Here is a 23,736-nt window from a genome sequence, read left to right on the forward strand (position 1 = left end):
CCCTCAGCAGGGAAGGCAGCAGTGGGCCTGTGTCCCCCAGGGGGGGTTGGGATGGCCACTGAGTAAATTGTCAGGTTTAAATTAAAAATAATAAAAATAACAATAAAAAATAAAAAAAAAAACATTGCCTGTCTCAAACAAACCAAGACAACACCCTGCCCGCCCACCCCCACCATGCCATGTAAGGAGGATGGGATTGGGACCTGGCTGGGGGTGCTGGGAGGGGCTGGCGGGCACGGGCGGGGCCAGTTGGGTGAGCAGCAGTCTCAGAGGGGCAGAGGTCTGGGGACGGGGAGGAGGGACAGGTGAGAGGGACCATGGCAGGGTCAGGCCTCCAGGGTTGGTTGTTCTCTCGTGCCGCCAGCTAGTCCTATCTCTCAGTTTGCACTGTCTGGCGAGGGTTAGCTCTCGAGATTTATTGCACTGTTTTGGAAGAGGCCTGGGGCTAAGGATGGGCCGGGGCAGCAGGAGAGGCGGGCAGGTGGCGGGCGGGCGGGAGTCATCGCTTGGTCTTGGCGTCTTCTCGGACCTTCCAGATCACCAGGTGCATGCAGGCGCCGGCATCCTCACTGGAGCTGTGCCCATCCACTGAGGGGCAGACACAGTCACCACCCTGCCCTGTCCAAGGGACGACGGCCCCACGCTGGAGCTGTGTCCGTCCACTAGAGACAGACACAGTCACCACTCTGCCTGGCCTGGGGGCCACACTTACCGTTGTCCTGGATGATCTGTCTGAGGTAGTCGGCCATGAGGTTCCGCAGGGAACGCTTGTACGGGAGGCCCAGGCGGTGGGGGAAGAGCACGGATGTGTCCACCACGGTGCTGTGGATGACCTGGGGGCGGTGGGTACTGCTTAGGGCTGCCTCAGGACCAGGGGCAGCACTGCCACTGAGACAAGGGGCCTGCAGCCACTTGGGAGCGGGGTGGGCAGGGGCTACCTTCAAGGCCAGCAGGTCGCTCTCCAGACTATGTCCGATGAGGATGGTGTCTGCGCTGAACATGCTCAGCAGGACGGCCTGGACATCGCGCAGCGTGATGCTTGTGTCCGCAAGGTCAGCCTCTGTCACCCCCGAAAACCTGGCACAGGAGACCAGGTGCCATCAGAGCCCAGCCTAGAAGGTGGGGCTGGTGGGGCCGACCCCAGCGGGGAGCGGTTCTGGTGGGGGGGGGTCCCCAGCTCCCAAGAGCAGGGCCCAGGGCTGCACCTAGTGTTATAGTCGACGATCTCGTTGTCAGGCTTGACGAAGGTGTCGTAAACCACCTGCATCTCTGTGTTGACCACCGTCACGCGGGTCAGCTCCAGGCCATACGTTGTGTAAGACTGGGGGTGGGAAGGGACGGGCTGAGACACTGCCTCAGACATGCCTGGTCCCTCCAGACCTGTCAGCCCTATGCACGGACTCCCTTCCCTGCCCTAGCACCTGAGGCCAAGGGCCCAAGTCACGTGTTGAAGACAGGCCTCAGGTCCCCAGAGCTTGGTGGGGCAGAGGCAGGAGCACCCACTTACAGACATGGTACCTTTGAGGGAGGGTGGAACAGAGTGTGAACTTTGGGTCCCCCTTCCCAAAGCCCTCACTGCCCCCCAGCACAAGGGGGACTGAACTCGGTGGGCCCAGCTGTCCCTCACCCTAACCCTGCAGGGGGCCCTCAGTCCCCAGGGCCTTGAGCACCCAGTAAGAGCCGTCGTTGCCTGGGCAACCGTGGTGGCCGGGATGAAGAGACAGACTCACCATCTCACAGTCCAGGGCGAAGATGCCTGGGTGAGCGTCTTCTGAGAGTTCCTTCTCAAAGGTCTTCACGAAACCCTCGAGGCTTTCCTTCCGGCCGTCCTGCACATGTTGCTGGTGAGGGGGGATGGGCTGAGAGGCTGCAGTCTGGAGGTGACGGAGGCACAGCTCCATGCTCCCGGGGGATTTGAGGGGGAATCATCCTATTCACTCATCCCATTTGTGGATGAGAAAAGGGAGGCTTCGAGGGGCTGAGCTGGCAGGGAAGTCTGAGACTGGAGTTTGCCGAGATGACACGGGGGCTGGCCTCCCAGGACCCAGGACGGGGAAGCAAGTGGCCCAGGGAGCAGGGCCCTGAGGCCTGGGTGGGGCACGTGCTCCAGGGAAGATGTGGGGAAGGCTGGCTGGAGCTCCGTGGCTGGCACCCAAGTCTAGGACTCTGGTGTGTCCCAAGATGCCAGACTAACAAAGAGCAGGCAGAAGTCTGTCAAGACAGGGCAGAGAGGGCACTGGGGCCCTGGGACTTACCTTTGCGACCTGACAGCCAACAGCGCCAGTGGCAGCCGAGCAGCATGTGTACTGGGTCTCCCAGCCTCCTGCCACTGCAAGAGAGATGCGGTCAGGGCCTTGCCCGGCCTGCTCCCACGCCCCTGCGGCGTGGACAGGTAGGGGGCCCTGGGACAGCTCAGCCCGGCCTCACCTCGGTTCCGGCGGAGCCTCCCCCAGTGATAATAACACTCCTCATCGCGGACACAGCGGCCAGAGGAGGACACGAGGTACTCGGCGCCACAGCGGCAGCAGATTCTGCAGGAGGCTGTGGGACAGAGACCAACCGGGGGGCAAGAGGTGTCAGGCCAACACACAAGGCCCCCACAGCCCCTGCCCCGCCTGACCCCTGTGCCCACCCACCCAGGCTGTTCCCTCTGCCCAGACACACACCCTTCCCTGCACACACACCCTTTGCCCAAGCACAAGCGTGTGGGAAGGCCACTCACAGTCCTTGGGTTTCTTCTCCTCGGCCGTGAAGATGACAGCACCCCCCGGCCGCTCGGGGTGCGGGAAGGGGTAGCCATTCTCCTTGAGCTGGTCATCGGAGAGCAGGTATTCCTTCAGGCGATGATACAGGGCGGCCCCTGCAGACACACATGGGAGGCAGTCAGCCTGCTACCCAGGGACAGCCCCCAACGCGTGCGCAGCAGGGAAGGGGCTGTGCAGCCTCGAGGGCGGGCACTGGCTGCCAACTGCTGCCTCTGGTTCTAGGCTGCCTCAGCGGGAAGACAGGCTGGGCTGGGGCTCGGGACAGGGAGGGCCCGCCATGGGCCGCCACGCTGCGCTCCCAGCACCGGCCCTGCAGTGGCCAAGCCGGGCCTCACCTTTCAGGTCCTCCACCCTGGGGCTGCTGGAACGGCTGAGCGAGAAGCTGGTCTTGGCAGCCAACTTGCCCCCCAACACCACCTCGTGGGACACGACCCTCCGGCCGCTGGTTTCTGGGGGGCAGGGAGGAGTGAACTAGACTGGCTCAGACCCCTCGCCCACCCAGCCCGGCCGAGACAGCTCCCCACTGCCCCACAGAGTCACGTCTCAACCAGAACAGGAGAGACCCACAGGTGAGGGCCATGCCAAGCCAGGGGACCCAGGGCAGCCCCCTCCCATGGCTCTGCGGGACCCCCATGCCCTCCCTATGGGTGAAGCTTTCACCTCCTCAGAGGGGAAGGGGGAAAGGCTGGGAGTACTGGATGGTGAATCTAATTGCTTTCAGGGCTTTGTGCCGGCCGGGTCCGCTGGGCTGCGAAGCTCGCTTGGGGCCCCTCTGAGCGCCAGCGAGCTGCTAATGGAGGCAAGGGCAGCCAGGGAGGCAGAGCTGGCGCTCAGGACAGGCACCGGCTGATGGCTTAATGCACCCTCTCGAGAGGCAGTAATGAAACGCCTTAACCCCAACTCTTTCTTCCTCCCTGGAGCTTAATGCACATAGCACGTGGGGCCCCAGCCGCTCGCTTTGAAGAGGCCGCCAGCGGCTCCATTAGCAGGCACCCCCTTGGCTCTCGAGCCCCCAGCTTGCAAAAGAGGGTGGCTAATAGCGAGAAGAGGCCACTCGGAGGGTACCCGGGCCAACTCCATCTGCGACAGAAGCCTGAGCGCGGGGAGCCCACGCAGACCCCAGCCCACCCCCAGCTTCTGCAGTGCCTTTTGTCTGGGACTCTCGCGGGGCTCAGGGCTGCAGAGAGGCCCCAGAGGGTCCTTGTGGGGGAGCCTGCCGCACTGGCGGGAGGTGCAGGCTGGATCCTGTCTGTGTCCCACCCCAGCCTCTGCCCCGCTCTGACTCACTGTTGAGCCCAGGCACAGCACTAGGGACCAGGCCTCGCAGCTTCTTAAGGGTGTTCACAGCCACGTTCAGGTAGATGTTCTTGCTGGGGCTGCGGTCGTAGGCCACCTTCTCCTCGTTCAGCGCCTAGGGAGGACATGCTGGTGCTGGGAGCCCTGGCAGTAGGGTCACCAAGGGACCAGAGAGCTGCCAGGGCCGGGGCACCTGCATCTCACACAGGCAGCCCTGGGGCTGAGACACTAGGGCCAGGGAGATGTCTGATTGCCATCCCAGCCCCCCAGCCACGGGACATGGTGGCCCAGTGTACCCCCCCAACAACCAGACTGGCCCCAGGGCTCTCACCTTCTCCACGGCCTCCTGGTTGGAGGCACAGAACTTCAGACACTCCTCGATGAACAGGTTGAGATAGCGTTGGCGGATGACGGTGGGGACTTTGCCCCCAAATTCTTTTGGGATAATGGGTTTCTTTAAACTCTGAAGAACATAAAACCAGCACAGGGTGAGGCTCTGCTGGGTCCTCTACGGGTAGACGCTCGCTTATGACAGGAGGCATTTCTCAGGCGCACAGGGGAAGCCCTGCTGTGACCCAGGGCTGGAGCTGGTACTAAGGTACATGCTGGTGACATATCAGTCTGCCAGCTGGGAAACAGGTGCCACACCAAGGCGAGATGTGGACAACAGGGGAAACTGAGGGCGCGGGGGCGGGGGCATGTGGGAAGTTGTACTTTCTGTAAGCCTAAAATGGCTCTAAAAAGTAAAATCAGGCTGGTCATGGTGGCTCACGCCTGTAATCCCAGCACTCTGGGAGGCCGAGGTGGGAGGATCGCTTGAGGTCAGGAGTTCAAGACCAGCCTGAGCAAGAGTGAGACCCCCCCGTCTCTACTAAAAATAAAAAGAAATTATCTGGACAACTAAAAATAGAAAAATTAGCCAGGCATGGTAGTACACCTCTATAGTCCCAGCTACTTGGGACACTGAAGCAGGAGGATCCCTTAAGCCAAGGAGTGTGAGGTTGCTGTGAGCTAGGCTGACACCATGGTGGCCTCAAAAAAAAAAAAAAAAAAAAAAAAGTAAAATCTATTAATTAAAAACAAAACAAGGCCGGGTGCGGTGGCTCACACCTGTAATCCCACCACTCTGGGAGGCTGAAGCGGGAAGATCATTTGAGTCAGGAGTTAAGAGATCAGCCTGAGCAAGAGCGAGACCCCATCTCTACTAAAAATAGAAAGAAATTAGCTGTTTTTAATTTAAAAATCTAAAAAAATAAAATAAAATAAAATAAAAACAAGAAAAAATAAAAAACCAACAGAGAAGAGGAGGAGGGAGGAGATGAAGACAGCGCCGGTGCTCGTGTGGGACAGGGGGGAGCCTGAGGCTCGGGGCCTGGCCTGGTGGGAGGTACGTCGGGCAGGTGGGGGCGGTCACCTGTAAAGATGGGCTGTGAGCCACCCGCTTGGGGGTGACGGTGGTGGTGGTCTTGGATGCCATCCCGGAGAGTGTGCGCGTCTTCAGCGGCTGGCTGCCGGGCTCTGGGCCGTGGGAAGGCTGGCTGCTGCTGGCCGCGAGGGTCCTCTTGGCGCCTGTGGGGGCTGGCAGGGCACAGGGGGTGTGAGTGCAGGAAGAGAGAATGCCCATTACTGAGCTGCGGAGCACCAGGTAGCTGCGGTCGTTCAGGGTCAGCAGCACGTGCATCTCTGAGCGTAGGGGCACGGGCCGGGGCGTGGGGCTTGGGCTGTGGAATGACATTAGGCTCTATCTGCTTTCGGGCAAGTCCATCCAGACGGGGGAACAAAATCAGGCTGCAGAGCCCGGCTCAGGCAACGTTGCCGGCAGGGCAGTCCGGTGAGTGGCGAGGAGTGTGGCGGGCCTCTGCCACATGTTCCAGCCGCGGCTCCAAGGCATTGACGTCCAAGGGGGGAAGGCCCTGGCTCCTGGGCAAAGGACCAGAGGGTATGGGATGCCCCTGCGCATTGTGACCAGCGGCCTGCCCACGCTGCCTGTGTTCTGCCGCTCCTTTGATGAGGTCACAAACAAATGGTCTCCCGCCTGGGGGAAGGGCCAGCCAGTGGGGCTGTTTCCAGGGCTGGCCAGGTGGGGCAGCTGCACCCTGGTGTGCGTGTCTGTGTCCAGGTTGGGGGCTCCCACAGGCCCCCCAGGGAGGTAGCGAGCTGCCCGCCACACTAGACACGAGCCTCACACGGTGTGGAAGGTTCCCTGTCTCTCCTGGAAGGAGGCAGGAAGCGCTATGGGATCCTCGCAGCCCAGGTCAGTGTCCCCGTCCCCGAGGTGCCCCCCTGGCAGTGTGGGAATGCCAGACTTCCTCCAGGCTGTGGCACCCCAAACCTGCACTGTGACAACTCCGTCACCCACCACTGGCTGTACATCGACATCCCCAAGTGCAGAAGATACAGACTTGGGAAAGGGTGGGGTGTCTTGGGCTGGACGCAATCCAGTCATTTCCCTTCCCCTGCTGCCAACCCCCTGCTGAAATCTCCCCCACATCTCTGGTTGTCAAGTGGCTCTGGGTGGGAGATGACCAGCATCACTCAGAGGGCTCTTTTTTCTTAAAATTGGGTTTCACTCTGTCACCCAGGCTGGAGTGCAGTGGCGTCATCACAGCTGACCGCAGCCTCCATCCAACTCCTGGGCTGAAGCGATACTCCTGCCTCAGCCTCCCGAGTAGCTGGGACTACAGGAGCTGGGGCTGGATTACAGCTTTAGCCACACACCCAGCCGCCACCACACCCAGCCCAGAAGGCTGAGACCAGAGGGTTGCAGGACCAGTGCCAGGAAAGGGAACGGGGAACTTTGACCCGGCTACTCCAGGGTCTCTGAACCAGCAGCAAGGACCTTCCCAGGGCTGGTTAGATCCGGGACACCCTCTGCAGCCCCACGCCACCATCTGTGCTGTCAAGGGCCCCTAGGTGATTCTCACCTGTAACCTGCCTTGATACGGAGACGGACAGAAGACAGGACCACCACCCCACTGCACATCCTGCCCATCCCTACCGCCGAGGCGTGGCGGGACTTCCAGATCAACAAGGCAAAGGCGGGGATGTGGCCTCAGAGTACAGGAAATATAGCCCCACCCCAGGGCACATCAGCTGGCCCATTCTAACAGAGGCCACACCCGCTCACACCCTTCCAGCCAGAAGCCACACCTGGGCTGGGGCCTGGCCCACCTGCCCTGCCCACCCTGGGCTCAAGCCAGCTGCTTGTGCTCCAAGCAGCCCCTCCAGCAACCCAGTGGTTGGAAGAAGTGGGAAGCAGCTGAGGAAAGACAGCCCAGGCCTCCTTCAGCCCCCTGCACAGACAGGCACACTGGGGACCTCAAGAAGGGCTCAGGGCAGCCCAGCGGCTGGGACTCACCTGTGGCCAGACGGGGGTTGGGGACGTGGGCGATCCTCTTCTTCTCGCCAGGTGCGGAGATGTGGACCGAGGAGGGCTTCTCCACCAGCTTGGGGGCGGCCTGCAGCCAGCTGGCTGACTCCCTTTGCGCCTGCTGAGCCCGCAGGTAGCACACCTCCTGGGCAGTCGGGGGCCGGGCGGGGGGCACCGCTGTACCTCTCCTCGGAGGCTCTGCCTGGATGATACCAGCCTGTCTGCGCACCTGGCACACCCAGAGTACGCAGTCCTGTGCAGAGGACTGGGGGGGCTGCTGGAGGGCCGGGGGGACCGCCTCCCTTGTCACCTCCCGAGCTCTGGGATGCCCTGGCGGGAACCAGCACGACGCTGTGGCCCTCAAACTCATGCCACCTTCCCTCCTGGAGCGCCTGTTGGGGCCCTGCTCTGCTGACTCCTAGCTTCTGAGTGCTCAGGCTGAGCTCTGGGACTTGATATAGGCCCGGGGTGGGTGGGACGGCCCCACCCTGATTGGGCTGGCACTTTAATCCTATCTCACCTAAATAATCCGCCAAATCCAGCTTCCGACTCTCCTGCTCCCTGGCAGGGTCTGGTGATAGGATCAGCCAGGACCCCTGGCTGCTAACCTCAGAGCCAGGTTCTCTGCTCTTCCTGTGCCAACTCATGGTCACTGATAGCAGCCCTACAACCACTGTTGTCTCCGGACCACAGGGGGAAACCGAGGCTCAGAGGTTGGGTCGCTTGGCCAGGCCCACATAACACACCCGGAGCCAGGACCTGGGCCCCGGCAGCCTGCTGTGCACTGAAGGGCAGGGTGGCTCTGGGGCAGGACAACGCGAGGGCGGGAAGTGGGCAGGACCTGCTTCTCCCCCAGGACACAGCAGTGCTGAACCTGAGGAGTCTTCAAAAAGTTCATGGAAAACGCATGTTATGAAAAAACAATGTGTGGGTTTCAAAATTATTTTGTACCAAAATAAACTTGTACTAACTTGTTATAACACATCAGAACTGGATCTAGCCCGAGGCACTAAGGAGGGTAAGACATTGGTTTGAAAAGAGCCGCTGACAGAGCAATGTGAGTTCTGCTAAAATTGAAGCAAGAACGAACACTGAATTTATGGTGAAGCTTGGCTGGGAGAAGGGTGAAATACCCAAAGAAATCAGTAGTTTACAAATGGATGACTTGTTTTAAGAAAGGACATGGCTGGGTGTGGCGGCTCACGCCTGTGATCCCAGCACTTTGGGAGGCTGAGGTGGGAGGATCGCTTGAGCCTGGGGGTCTTGGGTTGCAGTGAGCTGTGATGAAGCCACTGCACTCCAGCTGGGGCCACAAAGCAAAGCCATGTCTCAGAAAAAAAAAAAAAAAGATGAGACCAAGACCACGTAGAAGACGGAGACCACAGCCACTTTTTCGAGAAAAATGAATCTTGTTTGGGCCCTAATGGAAGGGGACTAACAACTGACAGCGGAAACAGCCGACACCGCAGACGTCGCCACGGGCTCAATGTGTGCAATTCTGATGGGGAGATGAAAGTTGAGCAAACATCCCACTCGGTGGGCGCCAAAACCACTGTGCCCAGAGGAGCTGCAGATGAGAGCAGACCTTGCCACAGAAATTTTAAACAAGCAGGACCAAGATCCCAAAGCGATTTTTCTGAGTGCTGTCACAGGAGATGGAACCTGGCTGTCACAGGACCACCCTGAAGACAAAGCACAAAGCCATGAAGCGGCAGAGACCCAGGGCCGGCCGCAGTGCAGTCGGAGAAGCGGACCAGTGGAAGCGGAGGTCCTGGCACTTGGGGATGCCCAAGCGTTCTCCTTGTTGACTTTCTGGGGGACCAGAGCACATGCCATCGGCTAACTGGAGAGGGCTGAGAAAATTGGATGCGTGAGCAGAAGAGCGCCTGGGAAAGCCTCAGGGCCCCCCCCACTCTGCTCATCAAACAAGGCGATTTTGCGAGAGTTCCGATGGCCAATCACCAGGCCTCCCCCCAAAGACCTCATGGGGCTCCTTGTGACTTTTTGTGTCCTAACCTTTAAAAACATCCTTAAAGGGCACCCGTTTCTCTTCAGTTGACAATGTAACAAAGATTGCACTGACGTGGTCAAATTCCCAGAACCCTCTGTTCTTTTGGAATTGGACCACGTGGCTGGTGTCATCCCATACCATACTGTCTGGATATGATGCTGAGGAATAAAGTTTACATTTTTATTTTTATCTTTAGAGTGCGTTCTTCCACGAACTTTTTGAAATCCCCTCGTACGAGTTTGCCGAACGACTCCACCAGCAAGTGGGCAAGGGGCCCTTGTTTGTGTGGGAGGGGGCAGGGCGGATGGGGCCCCGGCCCCCCAACTCACACCCTACCAGCCCCCACAGGCCCTTACCTCCTTGCCTTGCCTGGAGAGATGAGAGATCCGCCTCTTCTGCCCGGGGAACAGGGTGGTCAGACCCAAGTGCGCCTTCTCCTCGCTGCTTTCTTCCTTGGGGGGCTACAACACACGTCCCTTCCTCAAAGTGGGTCTCCCCTGTGCTTCACCAGCCCCCAGCACCAACACGCACCCTCTCTCCTCTGCCCTGGCCTCAAACTGCCTGCTGGCAAGTGGAAGATGGAACGTTGCAGGCCCCAAGACATGGAGGCTGAGGCAGGAACGGGCCAACATGCCCCTGGGGGGCGGGGGGCCGGCCCTGTCTTGTAGATGAAGACACCCAGACCAGCACCCCACAGCCCCTCCCAGGCTCACAAGTTCTGCCCACGTGTCCAGGGCCCTCAGTGGGAGGCTGGGGAGCTGAGCCCTCCCACCACTCAGGCAGGGGCCTGGCCCGCCCGGCTGTTACTTTGAGGCGAGCTCCCTCTGGTGGCTGACGTACGGACACCGGACAAGGGCACCAGCCTGGTCAAGGCTGGCCCAGGAGAGCCAGAGCTCTGACCCACCAGGGGGAGCAGGGGACAGAGAGGGAAGGGAGCGGGGAGGGGAGCGAACCTGGGGGGAGGCTGGGGGGGTTGGGGCAGGGAGGGGCTTGGAGGAGGGGAGGCTGGGGGTTGGGTGGGGGCCTGATACCCCTTTGCCGGTCAGTCGGAACGGGTCAGTCTGAGCGCTGCTGCGGGAGCCTGGCCGGGCGGCTGTGAGCCAGCGTCCTCTTTCTGGACGGGTGCGGGGTGGCGGGCGGCCGCCGAGGGCTCCTGAGTTTTAAGCGAGTTAAGGGGCCAACACTGAAGGCGGCATCTCCACCCGGCGAGAGACCTGGAGTCATCTGGGAACAGGTCCAGGACGGGATGCCCCGCACCGGGCCCTGGCCGTGGCAGCCTGCCCTGGAGCCCAGCCTGGACGCCCGGCGCCCTCACCTGCCGGGCCAGCCGGCCCTTGTCCTCGGTCTTGACGCTGGTGGACTCGTTGAAGATCCGAAGGCACTCCTCCATGGGGTCTGAGTCGAAGTCCACCTCCTGCTCTAGGGCCGCGTAGTCTACCTCCTCCTCCACACCCTCCCCAGTGCCTGAGGAGGAGGAGGAGGAGGAGGAGGAGGAGGACCGGGCGGGGGAGGCAGGCAGGGAGGCCTTGAGCCGCTTGGGCAGCCCCTGTGCCTCCGAGAAGCCCAGGCTAGAGTCCGAGTCCGAGTCTGAGCTGAGGCTGGGCAGGGCGGGGGCCCAGACCCTCGGTGCCCCTGGCCTGACAACCTCGTCCTCACTCTCGTCCCCAAAGAGGTCAGCGTGGCTCAGGGCCCGCTTCTTCAGCTTGGGGGTATCCTGGGAGGCACCCTCATCCAACGAGCGGGCCTTGCGCTCCACCAGCTTCCCCGACGGGGCTTTCCCGCTGCCCTTCCTGTGCGGCAGCTGGTGGGAACCCGGGGCAGCTCTGCTGGCTGCCGGCCGGGAGTCCTGAGGCCGGGGGTCCCCACTGGAGGGGCTCGGCCGCCGCCCTGGCCTGTCGGGTTTCCCTTTCCCTGAGCTGGCCACCGGGGTGGCTGAAGATGGCTTTTTCTTGGTCCCTTCTGGCCGTCCTGCCTCGTGCCGGGGGCTGCTGGCCTGCGAGCCCTTCCTGTCCACGGGGCCCTTCTCCCCAGGCCGCCCTCGGCCTTTGTCCTTGGTCTTGTCTTTCTTCCGGGCACCATCCTTGTGGCCCAGGGCTGCTGGGGTTCCACTCTTCTTCCTCTTGGGTTTTCCTTCCTGGGGGCAGCCCTGATCCTGTGAAGCCCTGGCTGGGGAGGTGGGCTTGGCTACAGGCACCCCACCTGGGCTCTTCGGGGGTGGCCCAAGGTCCCCCACGTCACACTGCACGGCCGTCTCCTTGGTCTCCCGCAGGCCACCCACCTCGGCCTCCAGGCCCTCCTTGCAGGACAGCTGCCCGGGGGCCTTGCTCTCGGGGCCAGCATCAGTTTTGGGGGGGCTAGCCGTGGCAGGCCCATCACCCGGAGCCACGGTGGCATCATCTTCCGAGTCGGAGAACCTGGCGTCACAGCCGCCAAAGGGGTCACAGGGCTTCTTGAGGGCGGGTGTGTAGGGCTCGCTGCCACGGGACCCCCTGGGCCGCTTGGTGGCCCTCTCGTCCCTGGAGCTGGCCCTGCTGAGGTGCCGGGCCGAGTAGTTGGAGAGCGGGTCGTACTCCAGGTCGGTGGATGGCTTGGAGTTGTCCACCACGTACTTGCCACTGGGGACGGGGCGGCTGTGCCGTCGGGGCTGGCTCACGGCCTTGGGCACGTACTCCAGGGCGCCACCGCCCCCACTGCCTCGGCCCGGGCCCCTCTCCAGGGACGCCAGTGAGTATTTGCTGCCAGGCTCAGCGGGAGCGGCCAGCGGGGTGGGCTGGTAGCCGGTGTCGGAGTTTAACAGGCCGCAGACGCTGGGATTGTAGTCGAAGGCCAGCGGGAAGGCATCCTCGTCCAGGCCCTCGGCGGGGCTGGCAGCGGGGCCGCGGGGCACGAGGGTGGGCGCCTCGCCAGAGCTGTACTCCCGGGCTGTCTCCAGCAGTTCCACTTCGCTCCGCACAGCCTCAATGGCCTGGTTGACCCGCTCCAGCTCCAGCACGTCTGAGCGCGGCTCGTCCCTGCAGCCCAGGGTGCCATTCTCCCTTTGTTCGGGGGGCTTGGGCAGCTCGGGGTTGTAGGGGTCATAACACAGCCCTGAAAGGGAAGAGGAAAACAGGCAGTGAGCAGCCCGAAGAGCCCGTCATGTGGGCATGCCCACGTTCTAACCCCGGAGCCTGTGGACATGTCACCTTCTACAGCAAAAGCGACCCTGTGGATGGGATTAAGCCTCCCTTGCTGATGGCCACAGACAGACTGAGCTTTCTGGAGGGCAGATTTGTACCAACCTCGAGCAGTCCCAATGTCGTGACCCTCAGACTCAGGATTCTAAGAGCCCACCCCCCGGACATCCCCGCACAGAGGCAGGTGTCCCTGCTGCAGCACCCGGAGAAAATTGTAATAATAATAAAGGAAATGCCCTAAAAACCCACGTGCAGGTCAACTGGGTTGGAAGTTGGAAGGGACGGCATGCCGCATAGCCACCTCCATGCTCCATGGCTACACAGGAAACAAAAAGCCAGCTGAGGTGGGGGTGTCGGAGAACACATGCTGTACGTTCTCATCTTTGAGAAGCGTCCCCATAAATGCCACGAAATCAGCGATTCGAACATGGGTCCCGCCCACAAGCAGAGGGCCCCTCTGGGCAGCGACTACGACCCTGTCCTAACGTGCAACATACACAATGCCAACAGCCACTCGGGATTCGAGATGCGGACAGACACACAGCCAGGAGCTGACGGAGCAGCCGGACAGGAAACCACGTAGCCAAATGCAAACAGGCGGCCGCCTGTGAATCTGCCAGTGCCAAGACACCACCCCGTTCCAACCCGATCGTTCCAACTTGATTCTGGGTTAGAATGTGTGTTATCGCCGTATTTACTGTCATGAGTGTGTGGTCTGTCTGCAAAACCTGGGAGCCCTCTGGCCCACCGGCAACCCCCCTTCTAGGGCCTAGAGACCTGCCCCACAGGGTACTCAGACATGTGTGCACAGAAATGGTTAGACGTAGGGCCAGAGAGGCGTGTATGAGGCTCTTGTGCTGTTTGAGAACAGCAACAGAACAGGAGACTTCCTCCAGGTCCGCGCCCAATGTCCTCACACAAGGGGACAGGAGGGTCGGAGGCAGAGAGACTGGAAGACGCTGCGCTGCTGGCTCTGAAGGGGGAGGAAGGGCCCCAGGCAGAGGGGCGCAGGTGGCCGACAGATGCTGGGAAAGGCGGGAGACGAGTTCTCCCCAGGAGCCCCAGGAGGGACCAGCCCAGTGAGACCATGTCAGACTCTGACCCCAGAACTGTGAGGGAATACACGTGCTGTCCTAACACACATTTGCCACACGCCAGTTGGTGGCGATTAGCTAGAGCACCTGCAGGAAACTCACGCAGCGCCAGGCAGTGACTAAAAACACGACAGGAAGCCGCAGAGCTGGCCGCCCTTTCACGAGGAGGCGGGATGGACCGTCCTGTTCCTGGCATGTGTGGAAGGGGACCCTGCAGGTTCAGTGCTCAGGCCTGGGGATACGCAGCGAGGGGAGGAGTCCATCGTGGGCCTGCTATTTTGCTCTTACCTCGAAACCACGCGAGTGCTGTACCCACTTCTAAACTTATATTCATAAAGGAGAAAGGAAGTGTATGTCTGTGCTCTGGACCACTGGGAACGCCACAGGACTATGCGTGGGGCTGCAGCGTGGGGACGGGGAGGTAGGGACCACACAGCAACAGCCACAGATGCAGCAGTGACGGTGCCAGCGGCGGGGGCTCTCCTTCAGGCAGCACGGGCCAGAACGGTCATCTCAGCAGGGCTGCAGGTAGGCTGAGGACGCTGAGACCCTGACAGGGCTGGGGGCAGGGAGTGCAGCCCTCCCGCCTCTCCTGGAGAGGGACAGACGCAGGTTGGGAGGGCGCTACAGGCAGGGCAAGGGCTCCCCTCACAGCTGCCCACTGCGGGGGCGGGGGGGGGGGGCCCAGACCACCCCACCCCCGCCCTCCCCCAGATCCCGGAAGTCCTGGCTGCCTGGTGCAGGGGAGGGGCCGGGCCAAGGCCACCAGGCCAGTGAACTGGAGAGATGCGGGGGTGGGGGTGGGGGGGGCCCTTACTGGGCATGTCCACTGAGGGGGACAAGGCCGGGTCAGGGACGTGGGTCTCGCCCAGCCACTGGCTTCCCAAGGCTGCAGCTAACGCTGCTTCTGCGCTCACACCCTGCACCACAGGGCAGGGGCTGGGGAAGAGCCCACCCTGTGGCAGGCTGCAGTGAGATCTGAGGGTGGACAGTGCAGGAATCTGCTCCTTGCCTGACTCCCCCTCAGCCCTGAGACACACGGTGTGCAGGGACACAGCCTACTGGGCCAGCCCTGCCCACTGGGAAGACGACACCCTCCAGCCCTTCTCAGGGCAGAGGCCAGACTTCCAGACATTCGGGATTTTGAAAGGAGACATATCATTTCCCCCAAAAGGCACTTCTGGAAGGCAGGGTGCCCACCTCCCGAAGCAGGGCCAGACGCTGCAAAGGCCCTGAGGCCCCAGGCCACGTATCAGGGTCTGGGGAGGGGGCTTGTTTTCTAACCAGGAGCCTGTGTTGCCACGGGCTTGTTTTTAAGGGCAACTAAACCTGTTGCACCTCCAAGAAGGCTTCGCCAAGGGTGAAAGACGCCTTAGGTGGGCCTGAAGTGGTCAAGGTCGAGACCCCCCCCCCCCCCCCCCCGCCCAGTGATGCCTCCCCGTCCTGCAATTACCGGGCTCGGCCTTGCCCTGCAGCCTCAGTTTCCCACTGGGCTGTAAGGCAGCATCCTAGCTTGAGCTGCTCCAGGCAGGTATGGGAGCTTCAAGTGCACGTCCGCCAGGGGCTCAGAACTGGGTGCATGGGGTCCCTGAGCCCCTGCAAAGGCTACCTGAGGCCTGAGGGACAGGTGTGGAAGGTGCACGATGAGCGGGCATCCATGGCCACCCTGTACCCCCCTGGGCTGGGTCCTCTGGGGGACCTGTCAGGACAGGAGAGGCTCCCCAAGAGAGCCTGCCTGGGAGACATGTCCAAAGGTGGACTCTGAGGTGGAATGGCCCACCAGGTGGCACCCAACCCCCTGCCCCCACATCAGTGAAGCCACCTAGATGGACCCAGATGGAGCAGCCTTAGGGGTTTGGCCCAGGTGCAGCAAGTCTCAGGTGACTGCAGAAGCCCCTCAAAAGCATGGCTTGGGGAGTCCCCACTTCTTGTCTGGCCCAGGGCCAGGAAGGGGAGGGAGCCCCAGCCCAGCAGTGACCGGAGGGAGGAAAGGGTGCCTGCCCAGGCCGCCCCACTCAGGGTAGGACCTGGTGTCCCAGCCGTGCGTGGAATGAATGACCCAAAGATGGATAATGACAAGACAACTGAGCACGGAGACCCTTCCTGAACATCCAGAACATTCTCTCTTGTGGACCCTGACTGAGCCCCCTGCCTTCCCTCAGTCCATCCTCAAAACCACCCTATCCGTGCCAGCCCATTTCACAGATGGAGACACTGAGCCCCAGCCCCCTCCCACCAGGACAGAAGACAGGGCAGCCCTAGCCCCTTAGAGTGTGGACCACTGGCTCCCCAGCCCCTGCGGCAGCCACAGCACGCTGGCCCTGTAGGGCAGACACAGTCCCTGCCCACCCAGAGCTCAGCGCAGCCCCCTTGCAAGTGGAGACAGGAGCAGGACAGGGGAGCTCGGTATGAGGGAGGGGCAGCAGATGCCACGGGGCCAGCTCCACTGGGGCTCTCCTGGGAGGTGTGGTCCCCCAAAGCCCACCCGAGAGGAACACAGAGTGACACCCAGATCCCCACACGGGCCATCTGTCCACTCCAGGGGTCTGTGCTTCATGGTGGGATGTCCTCAAGCCCTGCTCTGGGACATCTAGGCGCCCAGGGCCCCTGGTGCACAACCCACTAGACGGACGAGGAACGAAGTACCCAGGCAAAGGGACCTGGTCACGCACACACTCTGCCCCCAGAGGAGAGAGCCCCACGCTGCCCCAGACATGTGGACTACACAGTGCAGGAGGCAGGGCCACGGGACAGTGCGGTGTCAGGCCCAGTGGAGATGGGGGTCTGGGCCCCACCACTCAGTGGCATTGAAGACCCTCCCCCAAACCCAAGGTGCTGGGTTCAGCGCCCCTCCTGGGGACAAGGTGCTGAGGCTGGGCTGTGCCTGGACAGTGCAGTGACAGGGCTCCAGGGCAGGCGGAGCTACACGGTGGGACCCAGAGAGGAACGGAAAGGCTCCTAGCCAGCTCTGGGACCCCCAGCTCAGCTCCCCGAGGGCCCTGGGCACACACAGCACACAGGCTGCACCAAGAGCTTGAAAGCATGAGGCTGGGCGACAGGGATGTCACAGGACAAGAGGTGGGCCACCTTTCGAAACCATGCAGAAATGCAGCAGTATAAACCGCAGAGAAAAAGACTGAGGGGGGCTGCACTGCTGGCAGGGGGCCAGGGCTGGGGCTAGAGGTGGCCTTTCCTCCCCTTTGCCCATCTCCACCCCCTGAACAGTCGCAGTGGGCACCAGCTGCGTTCATGCTCCAAGTGACAACTGCTCTCTCTCCCGGACCCAGGCCCAGCCCCCAGCTGTCACCCTGTCCACTGCTGCTTCCGAGTCCCCTCTGCCTGGTTGCACAGATACTTACTGAGTCCAGACTAACTGGAAAGGCCCTCAGAGGGGACCAGGCAAGCTCCTGGCTTTACAGTGGACACTGAGGCCGGGAGTGTGTGTCCAGCCCGAGGCTCAGGAAGCAGGAGGGCAGCCCCAAGAAACCCTGGCCTGTCCCTCACAGCATCTGTCGCAGGACAGGAGGAGCTCCCTCCGGAAGCTGGTTCCAGAACACCTCTGAGCACCTACAGGAAGCCCTCAACGGATCCCCTAAAGCTGCCAGCACACAGTGTCCACCTCAAACGGCACAGTGACCACACGAAGGCCCCCGAGGACTCAGGTGTTAGCAAAGGATGAGGAAAGATGACCAGAGACGCCTCCATGAGGCTTGGGGATCCCAGGAGTCTGCCCTGACAGGCTCCCTTGGACCCAGGAGTCTCCTTCAACACCGTTTATTTCCTTCCCAGGTGTTTTGAGACAGGGTCTTGCTCTGTCACTCAGGCTGGAGTGTAGCGGCCTCATCACAGCTCACTGAAGACTCCAATTCCAGGGCTCAAGTGATCCTCCTGCCTTAGCCTCCCAAGTAGCTGGGATAACAGGTGCCGCCACCTCACCAGCCTCCTTTCAGTTTCTTACTTTAAAAAGTCCACTGCACACGGACAGCACGAGGAATGAACTACATCCTTGTGTGCCCCACTCAGTTTAAGACCCCCAGCTCCTCACTGGACCTGTGCAAAGGTGGGGTCTGAGGGTGGAGACGGAGAGGGGGAGGAACCGGCACCGTCCTACTGCAGTGAGACCACCAGGCGGCACCCTCGGACACTGTGACCATGGAGCTAGGGAGGCTCAGGGAGCACCAAGAAGGTGGAGGCCGGCCCCTCCCCAGCCGCCCTGCACAACAGAAAGCGAAGTCACAGTGCGTTCATCTGGGGCTGCTCTGCCCATGGAGGCTGAGGCCAGACCGGTGGCACTTGTGCCTCTAGTCAGTCCCTGGAGGACAGCTGCGGGAGCCAGGCACTCACAGGCACCAGTGGGGGTCCCCTGAGCCCCTCCCAGCTTGCACAGGTGTCCCCTGACTCCAAAGGGCCCCACTCGAGTGCTGCGCCACTCAACCTGTCACCTCCCAGGCCCAGGGAGGAAGAACAGTACTCTCCCCAGGTTCTGGCCGCAGGCCGACAGCCAGTGCCCCGCACCTTTCTCGTTCTAAAATAAGAGCGTGACAGGCCAGGGGAGGGGCTCCAGGTCTGGGTCCCCACCCTCCCTGGAACCACTGACTCTCTGCCTTCTGGGCAGCGGGGGGGGACCCGGACGCTGCAGGATGTTGAGCAACATCCCTAAATTGATGACCAAAACATCTCCAGACACAGGTTGAGATCACTGCTGTACTGACGGACACTAGGCAAAGAATCCTAAAATACCACAACAGCTTTAAGCACAGATGCGTTCCTTTGTATCCTGATTTAACGGCCCAGGCCCAGAGGTTCTGACTCCAGGGCTGGATCTGGGAGAAGCCAGGTTTTCACAGCTCCCCAGCCATGGGAAGGGCCACCAGGTGGGGACTTCAGGACCTGGGGAGGAGGCTCGGAAAACCACAGACCCCAATGTGACCTGTCTGGCTCGATCCAACCTATCCAACCACTGTAAGAGGACACCAATCGCCAGGCCCATTGCCTTTCAGGTCTGGGAAGGGACAGAGCAAGCTGCTAGACGCAGGCTTCTGGCGATTTAAAAAGCAATTCTCTTTTGACCCCTCTGTATCCTCCTCTGTTTCTAAAACGAACATCACTCCTAGCCCGGAACAAAAATAAGGCGCTGGGAGAACTCAGGCAACAGTGCAGGCGTCTGTCCACGGGCGTCGCATTGTGACCCACCAAGATCCACCTTGGCGACAGGAGCATGAATTCAGTCCTGATGACATCTGAACGACAGAACAAGAGAACCACCCACCCACCCTATGGTGGGAGGCGTGGGCGAAGCTTCAATCCCCCCAGCTTGGGGGAGTCTCGCTCTCAGGAACAGGAGCCACGCCTGAACTCTCTGGTCCCCTGGAAAGGGCTGAAAAACAAAGTGAAGTGGCCCCAGCAACATCTCTGGCTGCTATCACCAGGGTGGGAGAAGCCACACAGGACGACTCCACCCCAGAAAGCCATAGCCGACACCCCTCTGGCAACACTTCCCAGCTTGCGGGTGAGGCGGGTGCAGGCTGGCAGGTAGAGCAGCCCCAGGCATTCGCATGCCCTGGCCAGGCCTCTGCCCCTAGAGACACGCCCTAGAGACACACGCTTTCTCTTGGGAATGGGGATACTCGAATAAGCGCAACAGTCCGAGGACTTCGGTGAGCAAAGGTCAGACCAAGGAGAGCAGTTTTTGTCAGGTCTCTGAACATGTGGCCCCCGCCACCCCCTGTGAACCCTCACCCAGCCCCCAGAAGGAAGCGGTCCTGCAGCGGAGTGAGCCCCTCCTGGTCCCAAGTCAGCTCACAGAGGAAATAAAACAAAACCCACCCGCTGCAGAGAAGCGCTGGTCTGGGGCCTCCCTCTCCCCGCCCGCCTGGCTTCCCTGGAGACTGCATCAGGATTCCAGATAGGCAAGGCCTGCCTGGAGCTAGGCCGAGGCCCAGTAGGGGAAGGGCTGCCCGAGGCCACATCTCACAAGGTTTCTGGGCTCAAGTTCCCTTCTCCTGACAGAGCACTGAGCCTGGGCCAAGCTGGGCGCCCAGCGATTACAGGAGCCGGCGGAGGTGGCAAGGCCTGGGCCTAACCGCCCGCATCCGATCCACTCCCCCACTTACCAGCTGTGCATACAAAGGCGAGTGGCTTCCCCTCTCTGGGCCTCGGTTTCCTGTAAAACGGGGATAATCATTCCCACCATTGTCCCGGGGTCAGAGGGCCTGCCCAAGCAAGTGCTGCGGCAACTGGGTGCTGCACACAGGGGTCGCAGCTGACAGGTCAGAAGGAAGAGGACCCCTGCCCAGCCCTGGCTCTGCTGGAAAGCGCAGGAGGCCACCTGCCCGAGGCCAGAGGGCCATGTAGGCATGGGGGGCGAGAGGCCCGCTTGCAGGCGGTGTCTACCCAGCACTTTGCCACCCCTGCCTGCAGCATAAAAACTACCTGAGGCAAACCTGGCCCCGCCCGCCCTTGCCGCCTCTGCCCCAGCGTGCACATCTGGCTTCTGGACCTGGGTCGCCTGCCTTCACCCAGTGTATTCCCTCACTGGGAACACCTCCTCTCCTGGATTCACAATATCCTACTCCTGGAAAGCACAGTACTTCGAACATCTCCTCCTAAGAAGCACTCTAGAAAGTTCCACCACACCACACCTGACCCAAACCTCCATCCCAAGGATCTCCCACCCTGAATGCTACTCCTCAGAGTCACCGAGTCCCCTGGTAAGATGCTGTCAACAGCCCCACATCAGAACTTCACATGGCTGCCAGGTCCTGAGCCAGACTGTGGGGTCCTTACATCTGTCGTCCCACCACCCAGCCCTGCCTGCCGGGACCGCACCTTCCCAAGGACCATCAGTCTCCCACTGGAGGCTCCCTTGGGGCCACAGTGCCAACGGGGAGTGGGAGAATCCATCAGGCACCCTGACATCACTGTATTCTCAACGCTGTTCCTCTCTCCCTCAGCCTCGCTCACGCAGAAAACTACCATTGTGGGAACGTTTCTGCCAGGGCAGAGACAGCCCGGGCTCTCTGGAGGCCTGGGACAGAACCCACTTCACCTGTGATGCGCCGTGGGCTCTCCCGTAATCTCCCCTGTAACACAACATCCTACCGTTTGGTGCGGTGAAGACTCCTCGAGATGCTGGGGGCAGTGTTCGGGACCTGGGCCCCAGCCCTGTCCACCCTGGAATATCCTCAACGGGCCAAATGAACATGTTTCCTATTTGTCTGCTGCAGACACAAAGGAGGCCACACGGGTGCTTGACAAAGAGCAGAGCTTCAGAAACCAGAGCTGCGCATAGTGGCACACACCTGTAGTCTCAGCTACTTGGGAGGCTGAGGCAGGAGGATCGCTTGAGCCCAAGAGTTTGAGGCCGCAGTGAGCTATGACTGCACCACCGCACTCCAGCCTGGTTGACAGAGCAAGACCCTGTCTCAAGAAAAAACAAAAACCAACCAAACAAAAAAAAAAAAACCCCAAAATCAGAATGAACTGACACCTCATGGATAAAAACAAAGGCAGCTGGAAGGGCTCCTCTGTCCTTCCACAGAGCCCAAGAGGACACAGCAAAGCCTACATCATTTCCGCCTCTTCAAACCCGACAGGATATCGGACTTGTCAAAATCGAGACAAGGTAGGCATGTCACAGAAGAGGAAACAGAGGGTCAGAGAAGCCCCACAAGAAAGGTTGAGCTGGGATTTGATCCTGCCTTTCTGCAGGGGGACACAGCCTTCTACTAGAAAGTAACGAAAGGCCCCACCCCTCGACTACCTCAGAGATGGAAAAAGGACTATTTATTCTCAGCAACAAAAGCAAAATGCAGACATACCAGGTATCAGGTAGGCAGCTGCATTTTCCCCGTGGTAAAGTGGGGCTCACAGGACTGCATCTCCAAATGGACCCTCAAATGCGATCCTTTGGGAAACTAACTGACCATGTGTGACGCAGAAAGACATCAAAAGACTAACTAGGCAGGGGAGGAGCGCCGTAAGGAAAAATCAGTGCTCCTGAGTTCTGGTGGCTGGATGGCCACCCGAGGACTCTGAGCAGTCAGGATGTCAGTGGCATGAGGGAGTGGTCCTGTCCTCAGCTAGTCTGAGCGGTGAAGAACCTGAAATCAGGAGGCTCTTTCAGAATTGACACGTACGATGCCAATAAATAAATAAAGGCAAGAAACTGCACTTTAACAGGGTAAAAACACGCAACATGACTTGGGCGTCACTGTCTCCCACGCACTGTCTTCTTCACCAACTTCCCAGCACCCCGCCCTCCCCCAGCCAGCTGCATGCTCCCAGGGCATCACAACCTCCTGCTGAGGTATCTGTGGGCACGTCTGTCTTTCCTCCTCAGCGGCGGGTTCCAGAGTGCAAAGCCGGCATCTCACGCAGTTCTGAATCACCCACATCAGGCACGATCACGGCAAAGATGCTGGGTGCCAGGTGAGGGGCTGGGAAAGGAATGCCTGCATCTGTGGCCAGCTGCAAGCAGCTGGCCACAGGTGCAGGCATTCTGAGCAAATTTATAGGGGAGAAATTTAAGAAAATCCTGCCCTTTTCTCTGGCAAAAATGGAGAAACAGGTCTACGATCTAACCCTGCCAAAGGTGTTCCTCTCTCGAAGGAAGAAGAGAAACATTGACAATCATCATGTTATGGGGAAAGTGACAGAGAACGCTTGAAACTGATGCCAAATGAGGAAATCTGGGATATAAGAAATCAGAGACTGATGGGAGGGAAGAGACACTCCTAAGGGACAAAGATCAAGGGGGAAGGGGGGTTCTGGATAATCCTCCTTCCAAGCCTTTCTTTGTGATGTCCCTCTCTAGCTCCAATTCAAATCCTGACGATTCTTAAATTCTCAGCTCAAATCCCACACCTGCTACAATAAACGCGGCTGTAACACTGATAGCCACCATGATTATGTGACGTGCAGTCCAGTAAAGCAGGGCATTCCCTGGAATGCGACCTCACCTCACCCCCGTCCCAGTCAACTCGGTTTTGACGTACTCCCGGTACAGCCGTGCTGGACACACAGCTCGACACATAGCAACTGCTCCTCAGACCCTCTCAACTCCACTACTGGAGACAGTGGTGACAGCGACCAGAGGCGTGGTCGGGGAAAGTGTCGCGGAAATAAACAAGGGCTGCCACAAGCACACGGGGTTGGGGTAGCGGCGGCAACGGTTTCCCTCCCGAGGAGCGTGGGCGCAGATAAGGGCAAGAGGACTCCTAGGCCTGCCTAGGGTTGGCCGCACTCCTTTCGCGAGCCCCTCATGTGCCCGGCCCGGAGCCCGGCGCTCCGTCTGCGCTGTCTCATTCCGTTCTCGCGACAGCCCTGACAGGCCATTGTTTACAGTTCACACTCATGAGAACCGAGGCTTAGAGACGCCCGGCGACTTGCACGGGGTCCTGGTCCCGGTTGGGGGGACGACCGCCCGCGAGCGTGTGGAAAGGGGGCCGGGTCTGGAGCGGGGGTCCCGGGTGGGGCCTGGCGGTGGAATCCAGACCCGGGCCGGGAAGCCAAGCCCAGGGCGGGCGGGCAGAGGAGCATTACCTGCTGCCGGGGACGCCGCTCCGCCGCCGCCGGGCGCGCCTGGGACCCGGGCCCCGCGGTGCCGGAAGTGGCAGTACGGCCGCCGGCAGGGCCCCCCAGGCGCCCCAGCCCAATAGGGGCAGTCGATGGCCCGGAAGAAGCCAGTGGAGCGTAGCATGGTCCGTCCCGCGCTGGGGCCCCGGCCCGGAGCCACCCGGGCCCCCGGGCCCCTCACTAGCGCCCCGGTCGCCGCCGCCCGCGCCCCACGGACCCCGTCGCCGCCATCTTGCACCGAGGCCCCCGGAGGCCCCCGGGACGCCGCCGCAAGGGACCCCGGGAGGGGCTGCCCACAGCGCGCCTGCTCAGAAACACCTGCTCCCGCGGGACCGAGGCGGGTGGCAGACCCATGGGCCGCGACAGGCGGCTGCGGGAGGAGGTATGGAGGGTGTGGACTGCGCTGCCTACAGCCTCCGCGAGCCTCGCCGGCGTCGCCGCCCGGCCCTCC

General features: G+C 60.9%; 1 protein-coding gene across 1 annotated transcript; it reads right to left on the bottom strand.

Annotated features, from left to right (window-relative positions):
• Positions 1 to 103: 103 nt before the first annotated feature.
• Positions 104 to 23,535, bottom strand: REXO1 (REX1, RNA exonuclease 1 homolog (S. cerevisiae)). The gene is made up of 16 exons (XM_012645489.1): positions 23,253 to 23,535; positions 10,758 to 12,529; positions 9,799 to 9,903; positions 7,420 to 7,633; positions 5,476 to 5,639; positions 4,393 to 4,524; positions 4,053 to 4,176; positions 3,101 to 3,214; positions 2,723 to 2,860; positions 2,428 to 2,541; positions 2,256 to 2,329; positions 1,731 to 1,841; positions 1,206 to 1,321; positions 939 to 1,077; positions 713 to 833; positions 104 to 588 (listed from the first exon to the last, which is right to left on the bottom strand). Exons 1-16 carry the CDS (start codon positions 23,407 to 23,409, stop codon positions 500 to 502), a joined length of 3,684 nt encoding a protein of 1,227 aa, XP_012500943.1. The 5' UTR covers positions 23,410 to 23,535; the 3' UTR covers positions 104 to 499.
• Between the last annotated feature and the right edge of the window lie 201 nt (positions 23,536 to 23,736).

The sequence above is a fragment of the Propithecus coquereli genome, unplaced genomic scaffold (assembly GCF_000956105.1).
Source record: "Propithecus coquereli isolate 6110/MARCELLA unplaced genomic scaffold, Pcoq_1.0 Scaffold232, whole genome shotgun sequence".
Classification (NCBI taxonomy): Eukaryota; Metazoa; Chordata; class Mammalia; order Primates; family Indriidae; genus Propithecus; species Propithecus coquereli.

Excerpts from the sequence above, each read along its gene's own strand:
- REXO1 (XM_012645489.1), bottom strand. The coding sequence starts at position 23,409 with ATGCTACGCTCCACTGGCTTCTTCCGGGCCATCGACTGCCCCTATTGG. Across the intron at positions 12,530-23,252 it reads AGCGGCGTCCCCGGCAGCAG|GGCTGTGTTATGACCCCTAC; the intron begins GTAATGCTCCTC and ends CTTCCCTTTCAG. Across the intron at positions 2,542-2,722 it reads GGAGAAGAAACCCAAGGACT|CCTCCTGCAGAATCTGCTGC; the intron begins GTGAGTGGCCTT and ends TCTGTCCCACAG.